Source organism: Mustela nigripes, chromosome 5, assembly GCF_022355385.1.
Source record: "Mustela nigripes isolate SB6536 chromosome 5, MUSNIG.SB6536, whole genome shotgun sequence".
NCBI lineage: Eukaryota > Metazoa > Chordata > Mammalia > Carnivora > Mustelidae > Mustela > Mustela nigripes.
The window spans coordinates 92373555-92392464 of NC_081561.1; the positions used below are offsets into that span (position 1 = coordinate 92373555).

Below are 18910 nucleotides of genomic sequence, written 5' to 3' on the forward strand. Positions count from 1 at the left end.
ACTTCCCTTTTATTCTTCATCTGTTCTTCAGCTCTCATCCTTGGTGTCAATATCCATATTGATAATTTTTTTTTTTTTTTTTTTTTTTTAAAGATTTTATTTATTTGTCAGAGAGAGCAAGCGAGAGCGAGCACAGGCAGACAGAGTGGAAGGCAGAGTCAGACGGAGAAGCAGGCTCCCTGCGGAGCAAGGAGCCCGATATGGGACTCGATCCCAGGATGCTGGGATCATGACCTGAGCCGAAGGCAGCTGCTTAACCAACTGAGCCACCCAGGCGCCCCATATTGATAATTTTTTTAATATTTTGGCCTCCGTGTTTCTTTTTACTTTGTCTCTAAGAGCCTTCCTCCTTATTCTGTTTCTAAGTCCCACAGACCTGGCCATTCTTGGGACTTAGTTAACATCCTGAGATGATCAAGCTCCAGGAGACCAAGGGCAGAGTGTTCTCCAGAGCACACATGTTGTTTTCCTACATTCCACCTGGCACGTGCATCTGAATACCACTGGTTTTGCCATGTTAGTTAGGGAGGAGCCCTCTGTTGCATCAAATCAGAATTACTTGCAACATCATTGGTCAATCAGTTCTCCTTCACATTAAAGTTATGGCCCTAATGAAGAGGGTACCTTTCATTAGCTTATTATATACTGGGATCAACTTTATCTTATTACGTAACTTTGCATTTTAATCTTGTATAGATGAGTCATCTACTATATTTCAGGTGGATTGATTAGTGCTCATTTCGGTAGCACGTATGCCAACTAGGTTGTCTAAAATGCATGCCCTTTAATATTTCCAGCTGTGCAACTCTTAGCTTTTAATTTTTTCCCTTCTTCCAAATATGCCTCCCTTTCTCTTAATCTTTGGTTGCGTAAACCCTTTATCTTTTCAGACTCCATCCACCACTTCTACTCCATTTGGATTCCATCATAAGCCATTCCAGTACTGTAAATTTCCTCTCTCCTTGGAATTTCTTGTTTCCTCCTTTGAAACCCCTCAGAGGGATAAGCAGATTCCTTACTAAGCAGGGAATCCAACCCAGGGCTTGATCCCGGGATCCTGGGATCATGACTAGAGCTGAAGGCAGACATTTAACCGACTGAGCCACCCAGGTACCCCCTCTCCCCCATTTTTTTTTTTAAGATTTTATTTATTTACTTGACAGAGATCACAAGTAGGCAGAGAGGCAGGCAGAGGGGGTGGGGGGAAGTAGGCTTCCCGCTGAGCAGAGAGCCCAATGTGGAACTCGATCCCAGGACCCTGAGATCACAACCTGAGCCGAAGGCAGAGGCTTAACCCACTGAGCCACCCAGGCGCCCCCTCTCCTCCATTCTTGATTCTCATCTTCCTAGTGTTATACGAGAAAGTGAAAAATGATGACAGTTCTTCTATAATTTGACCCTTTCTACTTAAAATTGGTATTATGATTCTGAATGATTTTCTCTCATATCTACCACCATCTCTGTTTTGTAAAGATTTTGCTTCCTCGTTAGCACCCCAAAACTCTCCCTTTTCTGTGTCTTTCTTTCATTCTTTTCTGAGAATGAGGCCATTTGATATATGCTCCTTCTGTACATTCTGTATTTCAAATGGTGCTTTAATTGCGCTAAAGTCAATGTTGTCATGGCATTGCTCTAATTTATCATCATTTTAAGAGAATGTCTGCCAAAGATTATAATAACAGCTAATATTTATTGAATATCCATGTGCCAGACCTACAGTAAGTGCTTTACAGGCATTACCTCTTTTGACTATGGTGTGGTCATTAGAATTATGTAATAACCTAAGACTGATTACCTTGGGTTAATATCTTAAATATTATTTCATGTTCTTTTTGGATAACTTTGATAAGACTTTTAAATACGGAATTTCAGTGTGTGAAATATTCTTTGAAATCTAAAAACAATATATACAAATATATATTTAACTTATATTGACAGAAGAGAAAATAGCTAATAATTTGAAATGTCATCTAGAAGATGGGCTCTTAGAAAATTTGACAATACTTTTTACTCCCTGAAAAAAATATGAATTGGAAATAAATTCAGTAATGTGAATGACATGGCCTAAGTTTTTTTTGTTAGATTTATTTAGTTTAGGATTATGTTAATTAAAATCTACTTATCAGCTTAATGATGTTTAATAGAGATTCTTACTAACATATGGTTTCAAAGGCCAGTGAAATTGTGAAATCTAATGAAAACAGAGTTCAAAGATAAAATTCTGTCTTTCCTTTCTTTTATGAGCCTCTTAAAAATTCAGGGCAGCCTTTTAAGAGCCCTTAGAGAAGATTAACCTTTAACATCATGACTACATCTAATGTTATCACATTCTACAATGTCACTGACACCACTTTTAGCCTTAACCAGTTGATTTTGCTAACCATATTGTAAAACTACTAACATTTCCTTTTCTAAAGTTGAATAGAGGAAGATATGGTTCCTCTCTTCTTTCCTTTTCCCCCTCTGGTTCAGCTGTTTCTGATGGCACTTTCTGAGAAAGTAGAAATGTTCTGTCTCTGTGCTGTTTGGTGTGGTGGCCACGAGCCACAGGTGGCATATGGAGTGCTTGAAATGTGGCTAGTGCAACTGATGGCATGAATTTCAAAATCTATTTCATTAACTTGAGTTTCAACGGAAATAGCTACATGTCAGTGTTGGCAACCATATTGGAAGCACAGCTTTGGTGTTCTTTTCAGCACACATTGAATTCCTCTTTCTCCTAGTCATCTTTATTCCCTTTCTGGGAGCAGAAATAGCTCCTTTTACTATAACTGGTTATTCTTACACTAATAAAGGTATTTGCTTTCATTATAACTTGATTTATAATCTATGGGTTTTACCATAAACTAAAAATAAATTTCATTTGTCATAAAGATGCCACATTGGACATTTAATTCTGTGCATTCCTTATGCGCCGGGGATAGTATGCATTTGTTCCCTTAATTTGGGTCATTGTATTCTTTGATGGACCTACTTTGCAATTGGATCTTCACTTGTCTATAAATATATCTGGGCCGTTTCTATCTCCCATCTTAAATGCTGCCCCTAATGAAAGCAGTGGAGTGGAAAGAGTTTAGACTTCAGTTTGGATCCCAAATTCTTTCCCTAAGCAATTTTTTTTTCTTCGAGCTGTGGTTCCCTCAGAGAACTGTTGTTAGGTTTCTTATATCAGAGCATATTTTGTGAACTTGCCTTTCTTCCACCTTGGTCTCAGGGATTTTTAGTTTGGAAACCATGTAGTGCCTGATAATCAGTGCAAATATTCTGTAGATGTTTGTTTGGGGGGAGTAAGTGGAAAGCTGTATTTTATTTTTATATGTGCTCCTGCCGGCTCACTCACTGTTTGCCCTCTTTTTCCCAGCAGTATATTGGGAGAAGGAATAAAAACTTCTTTGAAGAAACATTGAAAAGTAGAGGCTTTAGTGATTTATTTATTTTAGAGAGAGAGTGTGAGCAGGGGGAGGGGCAGAAAGAAGTGGAGAGAGAGAATCTCAAGCAGACTCTGTGCTTAGCTTGGTGCGGGGCTCAATCTCATGACCCTGAGATCATGACCAGAGCTGAAATCAAGAGTGGGACACAATCTGCTGAGCCACGAGGGTGCCCCAAGACTTTTGCGATTTCAAATAGATATTAATTTACAGTTTCCTCCATGTTATATTTGAATGATAGGATACCATTTTTTATGGGTCCTTACCTTCTACAAAGTTCTTATATAGTTTTAAAAAGAGTGGGTCACTTAAAAATGTGTAGAGACTTGTAAAATAAATGATTCAGTGTAATGAGAGCTAACTTATATAAAGCACATTCTGTAGTAGAGATCGTCCTAGGTTGATACATCCAGTGAAAGTATTTCTACTTTTGCACTTTCAAAAGCCTATGTTCTATATCTGAAGAATAAACCGAAACAGTGAGAATTAGGATAATATAAGTCAGAATGTGAGTGCTCGCAGATACGAGTTAGATAAAGAAATGTTCTGAGGTTTTGAAAATATGATTGATGACTGACTGGTCGTCTTTAGTTGTGAGGAAGGGGAAGCTTTAAAATGTTCAGAGTAAAATTGAGAAAGTGCAAGTACACCAAAAACAAGTTTAAGGTTTCTACTTACAAAGCATTCGACCCAGTGCCCAAGAAAAGGCTTTCATCTTGAAAGATGAAAGAATTAAATTGAAACTAGAACACTGAAGACTACTATGGAAGCATGCATTTATTTGGGCATATGGTAGTGATCTATTGAACACATAGTTATATTCTACTGGAGAATAACCAGAGCAGATTTTCCAGGCAAAGATTCTGCCAGATCAGCTTGCTTTTTAGGAAGGAAAAAGGAAGATGCAGAGAAGTACGTACACCAGTGTTACCTCATTTATTTCAAAGTCACTTCAGTATTTCTTATAAAAAGCATTGCCTTCATCTTTATGAAAAGTCCTGCAGGTGTTGAATGTGATAGATTTCAGTGATCAGTTTCATTATTTTATGCAGTCAGAAGAGTTAATCACATTGGGGGGAAAAACATTTGCATGCTCTTCAAAACGATGAGTATGTGTAACCAGATTTCAAAGGAATGTAACACCTGATTTAGTTATTGATTAAAGAGTTAAGCTACAGACATTGAAGAAGCAGGATCAAATAATCTAAAATAAAGGTCAGGGTATGTGCTTAAGTGTTTTGCACACAGAGACACTGAAGCACATCTTGATTAACTAAAGGCCACTGACGTCTAGCTGTCTTTTTTTTTTTTTTTTTTTTTTTTTGCATTTAAAAATACTAGAAAGAAATTGCAACACCTCCATCAAATGTATTTATGGCAAAATGATTTGTAACTGGCAGAGTTTTCAGTTAATATAATTGAAATTATTTAGTTCTGCTCTGTGACAAGTAAAATTATTGTTTATCATGGATAGGTAATTACATATTTGGCCTAAAATTAATCAATATGAACACAGAAAAGTTGGCACTCATGCAGAATCAGGATCTAATTAAAGCAAAATTTTGTAAAGTGAGGTCAGTCGTACCACCTGTAGAATGAATAGAAAAGATTATAAATGCAAGAGAATAGAACAAACTTTTTAATCATAACAATTCTCAAAGAATTATAAAATGTCTCAGACTTCTTTCTGTATTTACAAATAATTTTTTATTATTTTGTATCTAACTTTTTTGAATAAGATATATAATTTTAGAGTTTGAATGGTTTGTTTTATATTAGCCAGCTGACAACTGAACTATAAATGTGTTGCAGAATAACTGGCCTTTTTTATGTGAACGCAAGTTGGTTCATGGTATTTCAGGGATATGCAGAACTCCATCTTTTTTTTTAGTCAAGAACATTAGCTGATAGACCATGGTCACTACTTTATGAACTAGAGATGAGCTAGAGATCAGATTGTTCTTCTGAAAATATTATGAATTTTTAAACAAAGACAGGATATCGTTGAATGTCTGTTGCTAGAATATCACCTGATGTGATTAATGGGAAAATACTTGTTTGGATTAACTATAGCAGAACTCTAAGCTTTAGGAACAGAGGCTCAAGTCAATCAGATGTCCAAAAAGGAAATTACTGATAAGACTGAGGGACAGTAGTGGCTGTCCCTGGTTGACTGGTCTCTTATTGCACAGTTTTGTGGAAGGGGGATCATGATGCCAATGTCAAGGTGATAGCTAACTGAGAGGATGTGAAGCCTGGTCTACAGAGATTTCTTGCACCTGAAGTTGCCCCAAATGAGTCATCTTTGGCCATCATGTCTTTAGTCTTTGGAAGTTGGTGTGTAACAAGGCTTAGGTCTATTTCCATCAGCCCTGCACCTCTCAGCCTGAAAGGTCAAGGTAATTCCATGTTACACAGTGGAGTGCTTAAATCCACTTTGACTGTCTGCCCACTAGGGGCATGCAGGGTTGAGTAAATGCTGACTTCTAGAGTCCCTGGACTTCTTTCTGGCTGATCCCCCTTTTCAGATTCAGCCCATGACATGAGGGCTTGAGACTGGCTGAGTGGGCTTTCTTCAGGCCCCCAAATTTGTGCTTTTATTTGCATTTCTGTTCTTAAGGGCTTTTACTCTTATCGGAATCTTAAATCACATAAAAATGTATTTCCAAAACATGGTTTCCTGCATAGAATGTTCATAATTTAAGAATCTGAAGGTACTTTTCTGTACTAAAACCAGAAATTGTTATTGAATCACCTTTAGACCAGAGTATGAAGTACTATAATCGATGACTTTGCCCAGTTGTTTTCTATTCACAGTAGACATTTGTCACAGGACACAAATCAGTCTTAAGCCAAGTAGCATTCTATCCAAGTAATGGCTAATTGTTTCCCAACTTTTTGAGGTAAATATTAGTGACATTCTTTCAGTAAATTATTGAGTTTTAAGGGAAATTAAGACAGTAATTTCCTATCCTAAAAAAAATTAATTTGCTCTTTTAGAACTAAAATTAATATGGGCCTGTTGTACATAGTCAATTAGAACATAAATATATAAAAATTAAGTGTTTACTGTGTTTTCAGTAGTAACCCCATCTAATATGTATTATTCCAAATATGTTATATGCATATAGTTGCTTTCTGTTCTTCTCTCAGTCCCTGTCTTCATATATGTGGATAAAAGAAGAAGAAAATTATATCTGTGTGTGCATATAAGGTATACATAAGCTACTGAAACTTGCTTTTATAATTTTACATTTTATCATGGACATTCATCTTGAAAGACTCATGTTTATGCCTTTGTGGAATGTAGTTACCGGTTTTAAATTTTGATAGATATTATTAACATATCTGTATATCTTATCTTCTTCAAAATAACTGTTTCTTTTGGGATTTTTTTTTTTTTAAACAAAGAATCAGCCTCTTTCTGGAATGTGAACATTAGTTAGTCATACAAGGTTATCAGTCTAAGGGAAGATATATAATATTTGAACTCAATTCAGACTTCTAAATGTGGTCAATCCTGTCTCTCTACAGGGCCCATTTGGAGGCCAGTGCGGAGAAGTGGAACAGGTTGCTGACGTCTTTAGAAGAACTTATCAAATGGCTGAATATTAAAGATGAAGAGCTTCAAAAGCAAATGCCCATTGGAGGGGATGTCCCAGCCTTACAGCTCCAGTATGATCACTGTAAAGTAAGTTGACCGCATACGGTGGGGATCTCTTTTAATTTTTATATTTTTAAATTTTTGTTTATTTTCAATTAGCCAACATATAGTACATCATTAGTTTTTGATGTAGTGTTCCACGATTCATCAGTTGCATGTAACACCCGGTGCTTATCACAACACGTGCCCTCCTTAATGCCATCACCTGTTGACCCCATCCCTCCACCCTCCACTCCCTTCTATCAGCCTCCGTTTGTTTCATTCCTTTTGATTTTGGCAAAGTAAATACTTAAAATTCTAGATAAATACCTGAGTTGAAGAAATCAACACAGGATTTCACCCTTACCTCCCATTTCTTTTATTTATTTAATTAATTATTTATTTATAGATTTAATTTATTTGGGAGAGAGAGTGTCAGCAGGGGGAAGGGCCATGGGAGAGGGATAGAATCCTCAAGGAGACTCCCTGGTGAGTGCGGAGCCTGATGCAGGGCCTAGTCCCAGGACCCCGAGATCATGACCTGAGCTGGAACCAAGAGTTGGACGCTTAACTGACTGAGCCACCCAATCGCTCTCCCATCCCCCATTTCTAATTGTCATTATTTATACACTTAATTTAAGTTACATGATTTACTTCAATTTGTTTCAAATTAATTTACTCTTTATATTCAATTAAGTTTTTTCAAACAGTAAAGATCTCTAAAGCATCCTATTGTTTTTAGAGTATCCTAACACTTATATAACTTTCTAATAGATTTTAAAATACTAACTTATTCTATTGGGGACATTTTTTTACTCCAAGTGAGTCTCAAATTCAGAAGGCATGGAGTTATAAAGAATTTCAGATTATCTTGTTTATAAAAATGGAAGTGAAAAAATAAGGACCTGTAGGTGTAAGAATATGGAATAAAGTCTTAAAGCAAATGAGGACCAACATATTTATGTCATTTTATATGTTTTATTTTTCTGAACTTAGATCTTTTTTTGAGTTACATTTTTATTCTGCTCAAATTTCTGTCTCTGTGCAAATTTATACTTTTACTCTGAGAAACAGATATGCTGAAATCTTATCAACGAACATGTTAATTCTTAGAAGTTTATATTTAAATTCTCTGCCCTACGGACTTTCTATTTTTTTTAATATTCTTTCATTCCCATTTTCTCATGTACTGTACATCGACTTGTTCTGCTATATATATATATATTTTTTACTCTTCACATGCAATGCAAGTTCTCCTTCTAAATCTGTACATTTTAATGTGACATTAGAATTATATTCCCATTGGAAAAGCCACAATAGTAACGCTTGCATCTTCTAAAGGAAGAAGGGAAGATGTCATCTAGGTAATAAATTTGCTTCAAAATGATAAGACCTTGAAATTTGTTTTACTTTGGGCCCTTGTGACTTGGTTGTTCAAATTACCATTTGGGTAAATTTTCCCTTTCTACTCGAAAAGTGCCTATGATAGAGAAATAGTTCTAAGATAAGAAAAAAGAAGATAGTGTTGGAATATAACATGCAAAATAATCATATCAACAACAACAAACAATGATAGAAGATTTTAAATCATTGTTTTAGGAAAATCATGTTTCTCCTTTTTTCAGCTTTCCTTTCCTTTAATTATTCATACATGTTTTTTGTGGATTTAGATGATGAAATAGAGTAATACAAAGCTCTTCTAATGGAAGTTCTCTGTTAAGGAATAAAATCTGCTTGTGATCATATTCTGCTAGTTTTGATTAAAACCTAATTTTTCAGGCATGAAATGATTTTCCTCTTCTGACAGCAAGTAAAGTGCACATCAGTGTTTCCAGTAAGTGCTGGCTGTGTTCTTTCTAAGCCCTTCTCCAAGCAAGGTCAGCCTGATTTAGGCTGTTTCACTTAGAGTCTTAAAGTGCAGTTGCTCTGCACCAGCCCTTTAGGCCCAGGCATTTAGATAATAAAGATAATACTGATAGTGGTGCTGATGATCACATTGGTTCATCCATTCAGCAAGTATTTATTGAGTGTGTAATACATGCCAGGCACTATTCTAAGCATTGATGAGTCAACAACAAAGATAATCTTCTTGCCTGAGTCCGTGTAGTAAGAGACAGACACCAGACAAGCAAAAAATATATAATATGTTCCATGGTAATAAATGCTATGAAAAAGGTAAAGCAAGGTCAAGGAGAGAGAGAGAGAGTGAGAGAGAGAGAGAGAAGGGAGAGTATAAACAGCAGAGGCACTTTTATGTGGAAAAGGTCAGGAAAATGCCATAAGGGAGGTGGTTTTTGAGAGGAGAACCGATGCAAATGTGAGGCAGGAAGTAATGCTGCTCCCTGGGGAAGACAGCATAGAGGAAAGGGGTAGATACACCAGGCCATAGAGGCTGCAGTGTTCTGTTCATATCTGAGGAATAGCATGGATACCAGCGTTGTTGAAGCACTTAAGACAGAGAGGTAGGAACTGAGGTTGGTCTGGAAGCAGGGGAAGGGGTTGAAATCACACAGGTACTTGAAAGTCCTTTGTAAGGGTTTGGCTTTCACTCCAAGGGAGATGGGAAACCATGGAAGGTTTTGATAGTGATAATGCTGTGATTGACTTATATTACACAGATGAGATTATGAAGAATAAAACATAGAGGGGTTCAGGAATGTATTTCAGTAATCCAAGAGGGGGGATGGTGATGACTTAAACAAAGGTATAAAGGGAGAGGTAGAAAGTAACTGCTTTCTGAATCTATTTGGGAAGAAGTAACAGGATGTGCTCACGGGTTGGAAATGTGGACTACCTGAGAAAGAAAAAGACTTGCAGTGGCAGGAGTCAGAGGTTTTTGGACAAAGCAAATGGGACAGTGCCTGGAAGGAGAATGTGGGTCAAGTAGTCAATGGCTTTATAAGAATGAGGACAAATTCTACATGTTTCTATGTTGATGGGAATGATCTTGTAACGTGGGAAAAGTTAAGGATGCAGCAGGGAGATTACCAGGTAGGGGATGGGATAGGATCCAGGGTACAAGTACAGCAGCTGATCTCGGGTAGGAGGGCAGAGAGATCATCTGGTCTAACAAAGGTAGGTTTGTAGGTTTGTGCATGGGAACGTCCAGATGTCCTCTTTTGATTGCCTCCATTTTCTCAGTGAAATAGGGAGCTGGGTCATCAACTGAATACGAGAAGAAGGAAGGTGATGTGGAGGTTTGGGAAGTGAGGAGGCAGAAAAATATGGTCTAGAGTGGCTGAGTTAAACTAGGAACAGAATGTACAAGAAGACCATGGAGCAGTGCTCATGAATTTTAAGTGAGAACAGCCAGTGTGAATGCTTTTCTTTGTCCATGTTGAGTTGCCTCACTGAAGATAAGGAGTTAATTGGAAAGTTGAATTGAACTAAGCACATGGGATGGGGGAAGGGAGGGGCAAGCGGGTTACAGAAATATAAGGGAGCTATGGTAGTGATGGCACATGGAATTGGGGCTGGGGAATGGGAGATCTGAGGATATTAGAGAGGTGAGGGACAGTAAAGTGACGTTAGAACTCAATGAATGGGACACAGCAGGGGGGCTGAGACATCATTCAAATTGGGGACCTGGGGAGGGGCACAAACTATAACGAAGCTGTAGTTGTCGTCAGAGAAGGGGTGCTAGAGGGGGCATTTATTGTTAATGACAATCTCCAGTGTCTTTTTGTGGGAGTGAGTTGCAAAGGTAGGGTGGAGAACAGGGTCCTTTGGGAGGAGTAGATAAGGAGCTGAGAGGTGGAGTTAGCTGCAAAATCATCTGCAGGACAGTAAAATCACTGGGACCAAGAGAGAGAGCGTGATATCAAAATGATGATTATGAGGAAGAAGGGTGATGGTGGGATAGGTTGGGATTGGTGTACTTTGGAAAAATGGTGTTTTCTTTTCACATTCCTTTTCTTTGGAGTCTTACACTCTTAGTTGGGGATGAGGGAGAGGAATAGTGTAAATTGGATATAGTTTAGCACTGCTTTCTAAATTTCTAATGCCTGCTATTGGATTTTTCTTGAGTTACTATTGTGTGTTTATCACAGTTGCCATCACGTAGCACACTGTGCATAACCCAGATTACTGCTGAGGGATGTTCTTGATCAGCAAGTAGGACTTATCAAGAGTTCCCTTTAATGGTCCGTACTTCTTTGAGTTTATATTAGAAAGTTTATGTGAATAGCCCTGATTGAGTTTCTGAGTGTGGGGCCAGGGGGCTTCTCCCCTCATTGTTATACCTTCACTGGAAATAATCCTTTGTGGAATTTCATGTTGACTATAGGTTCTGGAACACGATACTTTATTGTGATCTGTCATGGTCTGCCTTACAATTTATCAATGATCTAAAACTATTGGCTTTCTTCCTGTCATCTATTATTAATGTTTTGACACGAGCTACATTTTTAGCTCCGAGAACTGAGCAGCCTCTCATGCCAGAAGTAATTTATGGAAGAGATTTCCAAGTAAAGTTGGTGGAGGTGTGTGTTCGTTTGTGAGGACCTCCATAACAAAACACCGTAGACTGAGTGACAGAAAAGAAATTAATCTTCTCACAATTCTGGAGGCTGGAAGTCCGAGATCAATGTGTCTACAGGGTTTATTTTTTTCTGAGGGCTCTCTCCTTGTCTTGTGGATGGTCATCTTTTCCCTGTATCTTCAGCTGGCCTTTCCTCTATGAGTGTCTGTCTTCTAAAACTGCTCAGAATGAACTCTTTTTATAAGAACACCAGTCATATTGGATTAGGGCTGACCCTAATGACCTCATTTAATTTAACTATTTCTTTAAAGACCTTATTTCCAAATGCAGTCACATTCTGCCAAAAGTAACTTTCTTTCCCAACTGTCAAGTATAATGTTTCTAATCACTATACATTATTATAGAGAGGGCAAATCACTATGCATTAGTACTATTAGGGTGTTTGTTTGTTTGTTTGTTTATTTAAGACTTTTTATTTATTTGACAGACAGAGAGAGATCACAAATAGTCAGAGAGGTGGGCAGCTGCAGGGGTGGGATGGGTTGGGGAGCAGTCTCCTTGCAGTTCAGAGTGTGATGCTGGGCTTGATCCCAGGACCCTGAGATCATGACCTGAGCGGAAGGCAGAGGCTTAACCCACTGAGCCACCCAGGCATATTAGGACAGTATTTAAAGACACAACATCTACCTGTGGTTATTTACCTTTCTTACCAAGCTTTGCCAGCCATAATCATTGAATAAGTCTAACCTCAGCCTTGCCAGTGTTCTAACTTAAATTCTATAAATTATCTGTAATCTGTTCTTACATTTAAAATCCTTTTGGGTGTACATGTGGTTACTCTATTTCAGGACAGCTTTTTCTTTCCATGTCCTTGGAGAATGTCTTTCACCCCCGCCTTCAGACTTTTTTATGAAGAAAAAAAAAAAAAGCCTTTATTTAGAATTAGAATTATCAATGATTAGAACTGGAAGAGACCCAAGAAAGAGTTCAATCCTATCCCCTTATTGATAGTAGAAGAAAATGAGAGCCATGGTGTGTTTTGATGAAATCTGAGTTTTCTTCTCTCCTTTCCTTTCTCACTTCCAAAAATCCTCGTCATTTGCCCACGTGTCTGGTGGTTTCTAGGACAGCAGAGAGACACGGATACACGGAATAGACACAGTCCCTGTCTGCATGGCATTTAGTCAGGTGAGGGCCTGTGCCTGCCCTTCTCAAATTTACAGTCCCTGTTTCTTCCCTGTGTTACTAGAAATCGTTTCCAGCAGGAGTTGTGGCTGAGCTGTGCACTGCACATTGCTGTCCCAGATCTTTGGTGTCTGCCCAAATATCCATTTCTCTAAACCCCAATTTCAGTCCCTTGGTGCTAACTCGAGCCTGCTGTCAGTTCTTGTACGCTTTCCTTACTGATCTTTTCTATTTAAGAGATTCTATAACTCTTTTGAATTATAACATGATGTAGCTTTAAACAGAACAAAATAATCTTTAAACTATTTTTTCACTGGTACATTAGCATTAAATTTAGGTGACTTTTTTTTCTGTTATTATAAACTGTCTTTTTTTCTAACTTCTTGCTATTTTTGGTCTTTAATTGTCATAATAAAGTTTAAAAGATCTCTTTAATTTTAAAGAACTCTTGCTTTATAGCTTTGAAGTACCTAGTTAGAATCAACCCAAATCAACCCTTAGATGGGTACTAATATTAGGCAAGGGTTTTTTTATTTTTTTATTATTTTTTTTAATTTTTAAAATTTCCCCATAGAAAGAGTAGGACCTTGTATTTAATTTCTGACTTACATATCTCTTCTTGCAGATAGCTGTCTGGATTACTTTATTTTGAACAATTCAGTACTGTGTTAGACTAATGGGACCTAATATCTTCATTCTAAATTAGAATATCTAGCAATTCCCAGATGGATTTTTTTTTTAAAGGAAACAAAGTAATTTAACAGTGATTTGTTTACTATTTTGGGAGATATGATCTCATAAATACAAGTCTTGAATGTCATTGTACACAAGTCTTTTCAAGATCAGCTTAAAAAGCAATATGACATGACTTTCTGTTGTGGTCCAGACACATGCGCATTCACAAGATGCATTATAAACCACCCGTGCAGACATCCCACAATGAGCACTCAAGTTTTAACATTAAAGTTTCCAGTGGCTTTACATACAAAGGGAAGAACAAAGCTAGCTCTCCACAGGTGGGTGTGGGCTTACTGTGTGCTAGAAAACCACTACTTGACTTAAAAGCTGCTTCCAGGAATGTCAAACTCTGATGTCAAAGACTTGTGAAGCATTTGAATAAGATAATTCCAAGTAGACATCTGACTACTTTAAATGTCAGCACTTTATCCTCAGCACTTTATGAAGTTGAGTGAAAGTCTTTTTCGGCTCTTCCCCTCTGGAGAGTGGTGTATTAGGCTCTATTTGGAGGCACCTTCTGTTGAGACTTTCTATACAAAGTTAGTGAACTAGCGCCTGGGCTTAGGTAGACGTGGTTTCGGTTCTCCCCTTCCCCACTTGCTAGCTCTGTGATGCTCTGGAGCAGATTGTCCCATCTCTTCAGTCCTGTTTATGAGCATCAGTGTAGATAAACCACTTAGCCGAGTACATTTAGTAAATGCTCCGTAAACAATGGCTGGTTGGAGTCCTTTAAACCGGGACCTATATTTTCTAGTGTATTTTCTTTTACTTTTCCTGTGTCCAAATTTTTTTTTTTTAAGATTTTATTTATTTATTTATATATTTGACAAAGGGAGACACAGCAAGAGAGGGAACACAAGCTAGAGGAGTGTGAGAGGGAGAAGCAGGCTTCCCGCTGAGCAGGGAGCTTGATGTGGGGCTTGATTCCAGGCTCCGGGATCATGACCTGAGCTGAAGGCAGACGCTTAACAGCTGAGGCAACCAGGTGCCCCTCAAATTTTTAATTTTTCCTCAGATTCATGATGTTTCGGCGATTGCAAGTTCTGACGTCATAACTTACATTTACTATTTTTGCCTATTGATGGCTTCCGAGATAATTTAGACAACTCAGGAAATGGGATGAAATCATTGAAACAACATATTTGAGAATTTATATGAGATAAGATACGAGTCTAGAAACTGCAAGATGATTAATTTCTTGTTCTTAATAAAAGAAAACAGCTTATCATGGAAAGGCCAAGCTCGTAAGAACCGTCTGTATGCCCTGCTTTAGTTAACTTATCAAGGGTTTATAGGCAAATGATAAATGTTTAACCATGAATCTAATTACCTTTAAATGCAATGTTTGAATGTTACCATAATCTGTAAGTAAAGAAACAGAATTAATATATATGATCTTACATTTGCATTTGCATGACCTTATCCTGGGTCCAGTCTGTTGAAAACAATGTTAAATGTGCAAAGGGCAATAAGGCACAGCCTCTGCACTCCAGTGACACATTTTAATAATTTCTCTTCATAGCAGCTCTGTGCTTGTGGCTGTATCCAGATGGAAGATTACATATTTAAATGTCTAGAGAACAGCTCTGAGACTTTTAGTTAGAATGGTTGTGTAAGGTCATGCTTCAGATCACCTTGTCTGCTTAAACATCTAGGAATCATAGGTAAAATGTAACAATCCCCCCCCTCGCCCGGAAACCAAACATGGCAAAGTTGGGCTCCAGAATGCAGTAGACATTCCATAGACCAGAAACAAAGCAGAAAAGCAAAGTGGTGAGTAGGGTTGATGGTGCTGGGGAAGAGTCCCCGTCCCAGATACAGAGCCAGCAGAAAGCCCCATAGCAGTCTCTGCTTAACATTTCTCTCTTACATGTTGAAATGAGTGACTCACAGATTGGTTTTTTTTTAATTGTGTAAAAAAAGTGTCCCAGGAACAGATACTATAAAACATCAATGTATTTTGAACCCTTAATTAAATGTTTATACTTTGGATAAGTAGGTTATTTTAACCAGTGACTCAGAACATTGATAGCAACAACAATAATGAATACTTTGTTCAATGTCTTAACAGCACATGCACCTAGGAAGACTCATTAAATAATAATAACATGAATAATATGTCAAAGGGCTCCGACAGTAAAGCGTTTGGCCAAGGGGGTTGGCACACAGTAAGGAGTGGTGCTTATATCCTTCCGTGACTGCTGGGAGTCTATCTTGATAGTTTTGATCATTTTTGTTTTGTTTAATACTGTCTAGGCTATATGAATTCTTTTAATTAAATAAAGGTATATTGATACCTATTATTTACCATCTAATAATACTGCCTTGCAGAAGTAGTCCCCCATCACTATCTAGGATTAACTTGTAAAATTAGACAGTCACCATCCAATCTTTACAAGTATCAGTTTGTAAGCAATACAATCATACTATTTTTTTCTCACGTGGGTACATATTTAGTATCCTCAAATATCAAAATAAATTACTACTTTAAAACATACAGATTTTGGAGGCACTTGGGTGGCTCAGTCATTAAACGTCTGCCTTTGGCTCAGGTCATGATCCCAGAGTCCAGGGATCGAGCCCTACATCCGGTTCCCTGCTCCACAGGAAGCCTGCTCTCCCTTGCCCTGCTTGTGTTCCCTCTCTCCCTGTCTCTCTCCCTCTGTCAAAAAATAAATTTAAAAAATTTTTTTTAAGATTTTTAAATTTGTTTGACAGAGAGAGATCACAAGTAGGCAGAGAGGCAGGCAGAGAGAGAGAGAGGGGGAAGCAGGCTCCCTGCTGAGCAGAGAGTCTGATGCGGGGCTCGATCCCAGGACCCCGAGATCATGACCTGAGTGGAAGGCAGAGGATTAACCCACTGAGCTTCCCAGGTGCCCCGAAAAAATAAATAAAATCTTCAAAATAAAATAAAATAAGATATATAGATTTAAAAAAACACATCGTATTTTTAATGATTTTTAGAATAAATGGATATAGTTGAATTTTCCAATTTAATGACCTAAATTTTTCATATGATTTTTTAAGTTTTATAGAAAGTGAGGTCACTTGTATGCAGCTTTGCTTTCTAGAATGTGAGATTATCATTCAGTCAACACTTCCTTAGAACGTACCTACAATGCACATCGCATTCATTTGTAATGTTAAGGATTTACTTCAAATTACAAGCTTTAGCCTGGATTAAGTCGCAGATACAGTGTTAGCTATTCACTCTGTGTTTCACTTTCTACACAGTGTAAATTCTCAGTTATGTGGGGCCAGTTGTCAGAGCTGTGGCACCCTTTCTCCAATAGAATGCATGTTTGATTTTAGGGAGGAAAATCACCAAAAGTAATTGAAATGTCTGATTCTGGTATAATTTTTTGTAGGTTTGGGTCCATGCCCTCAGGGCTCCTCTGTCCTTTACTTAACTCAATTTAATTCCTCTATTCAAACCTCATTATATAAGAGTCAGGCCATTTGGGTCTGAAACTGACTTGGAGAAATACATTTGCAAACTTGCTTACTAAAGTAACAAAATCGAATATTGTCTTTAAATCAGCAACATGCCACCATGAAATTGAGGCTGGTGTTGTGTGTGGGATTGTTCTCCCTACTAAAGTAATCAGAAACTCTACCTGCAAATCTGTAACTTCGAGGTCTTTTCTTGATGAAATTACCAAATATGGGAGACTGACCTTTTTCTAAACTTGATTAAATTAATTTCTAAGCTCCCCCTCCAGGCTTTGGCACCTCTTTGACTTCCTTATTAAACGCAGAGCCCACTAAGGACTGTGGGTAAAGCTGTCACTCGCATTCCTTCCCGAAGCAGCAGTTTTAGAAATGAGACTACACCTACGGGCCACACTCCATTTAGTTGTCTGCAGCTGACTTACCTCCTAGCCTGACAGGTGTCATTGGGTCTTTACTCCAAAGGGCCATGGAATATCCAAGTTTAGAGGGAAAGGCAAGGCAGCCTTACAGCTGGCACTGTCTGGTGGTGAAATTGAGAGTGGACCGCAAATGTAGCAGGAAGGAGAGGTTTGGGAGACCAAGCAGTTACAGTCCATTCCCTGACTATAATAGCCCATTTCCAATGAATTGCCTTTGGGCATAATTAGCCCAGTTTCATTTTTCTGCCAGTTTATGTATTCATTCAACAAACTTCTGTGTTGCTACTGGTATTTGCCACATACTTTGCTAGGCACTGGGCATCTTTCACTTCGGAAGACTAATTTTGCTGTCAGGGATTTCACCATCTGGCCACAGAGACAGGCTTGAAAAAAGTAACTACATTGGATACCAAAAGCTTGTTATTGTGAGCATGAGCCCACGGCCAGGGAAGCCCAGATGAATCAGGATTCTCTGTACTTGGGAAGACTTGGTAAGTCTTCACAGAGCGAGTAGCCTTTGAGCTAAAAAGAGATCTCGGAATAAGAATTCACTAAAGACTATTATCAGAACTCCTGGAAGGAAAATCCTCCAAATTAGTCATGGCATGACTTGGAGTATGCACTAGAGCAAGAGGTGTTGCTTACCTTCCCTTTCAATTTTACTTGAAAGAGGAAAAAAAAAATACAAGTTCAGTGCCTGATACCATGCCTGGTAACAGTAGATATTAAATATACTTGCCAAATGAAGGAATACATTTATGTGTGTATGTGTTTTGAAATGTGTCGGGAAGAATACTCTTTTATTACTGTGTGAAGCTTGAGGACTCCTATCTTAGTTTTAACATTCATACTTAGTATTCTGATTCAGGCATCATTTTTTATGTCAATGGGGTGGAACCAAAATGAATTTATATATTAAATGTTCATTTAGGGATGTTAACCAAAACTTTTAAAGCTCTATGAAGGAGATTTTTTTTTTTAAATTTTGTCTGCATACTAATGAAAAGTAAGCCTGTTTTCTTTCCCTTTTCTCATGTAGTTTTATTAGTGCTATCAAATTTAATGACTCTTCTGCCCTTTTTTGCTGTCATACTATAATGACTTCAGATCCATATATGCTGATTTAGCTTTGAAAGCAAGTTGGGAAAAAAAGTAAATTACATTCTAACAAATTCTCCTTATGTTTGTATCATTTATTTTTTCTGCTTGTATTCTCCAATAAGTAGTTAAGTGTTTCTTTGAAACCAGAAGCTAAGAAAGCCTGCTCTACCAGCAATACTTCTATTCGTTCCAGTGGAGATGCCCTGCATCTAGAGCCCGCTTCCTGGGTGTGAGTTCCAGACTTTATGGGATTACCTTAAGCTCCACTTTTAGAAGGGCCCCGTGGACTTGGTTGAATGCTCTGCTGCCGCCATCTTGAAATTTGAACAAGGGGCTCTGCGAATTCTATGGTTAAACAGACTGGCATTAAAAAAACATTAATGTGGGGCGCCTGGGTGGCTCAGTGGGTTAAGCCGCTGCCTTCGGCTCAGGTCATGATCTCAGGGTCCTGGGATCGAGTCCC

At 38.0% G+C, this 18910-nt stretch overlaps 1 protein-coding gene across 5 annotated transcripts in view; it reads left to right on the forward strand.

Moving 5' to 3' along the window:
- Nucleotides 1-18910, forward strand: part of UTRN (utrophin) — a 501914-nt gene that overhangs the window by 357898 nt on the left and 125106 nt on the right. For all 5 annotated transcript variants that reach the window (XM_059400879.1, XM_059400881.1, XM_059400882.1 and 2 more), the window contains one exon: nucleotides 6963-7119. In XM_059400879.1, coding sequence (XP_059256862.1) covers nucleotides 6963-7119 — 157 coding nt within the window. The remainder of the gene's footprint in view (nucleotides 1-6962; nucleotides 7120-18910) is intronic.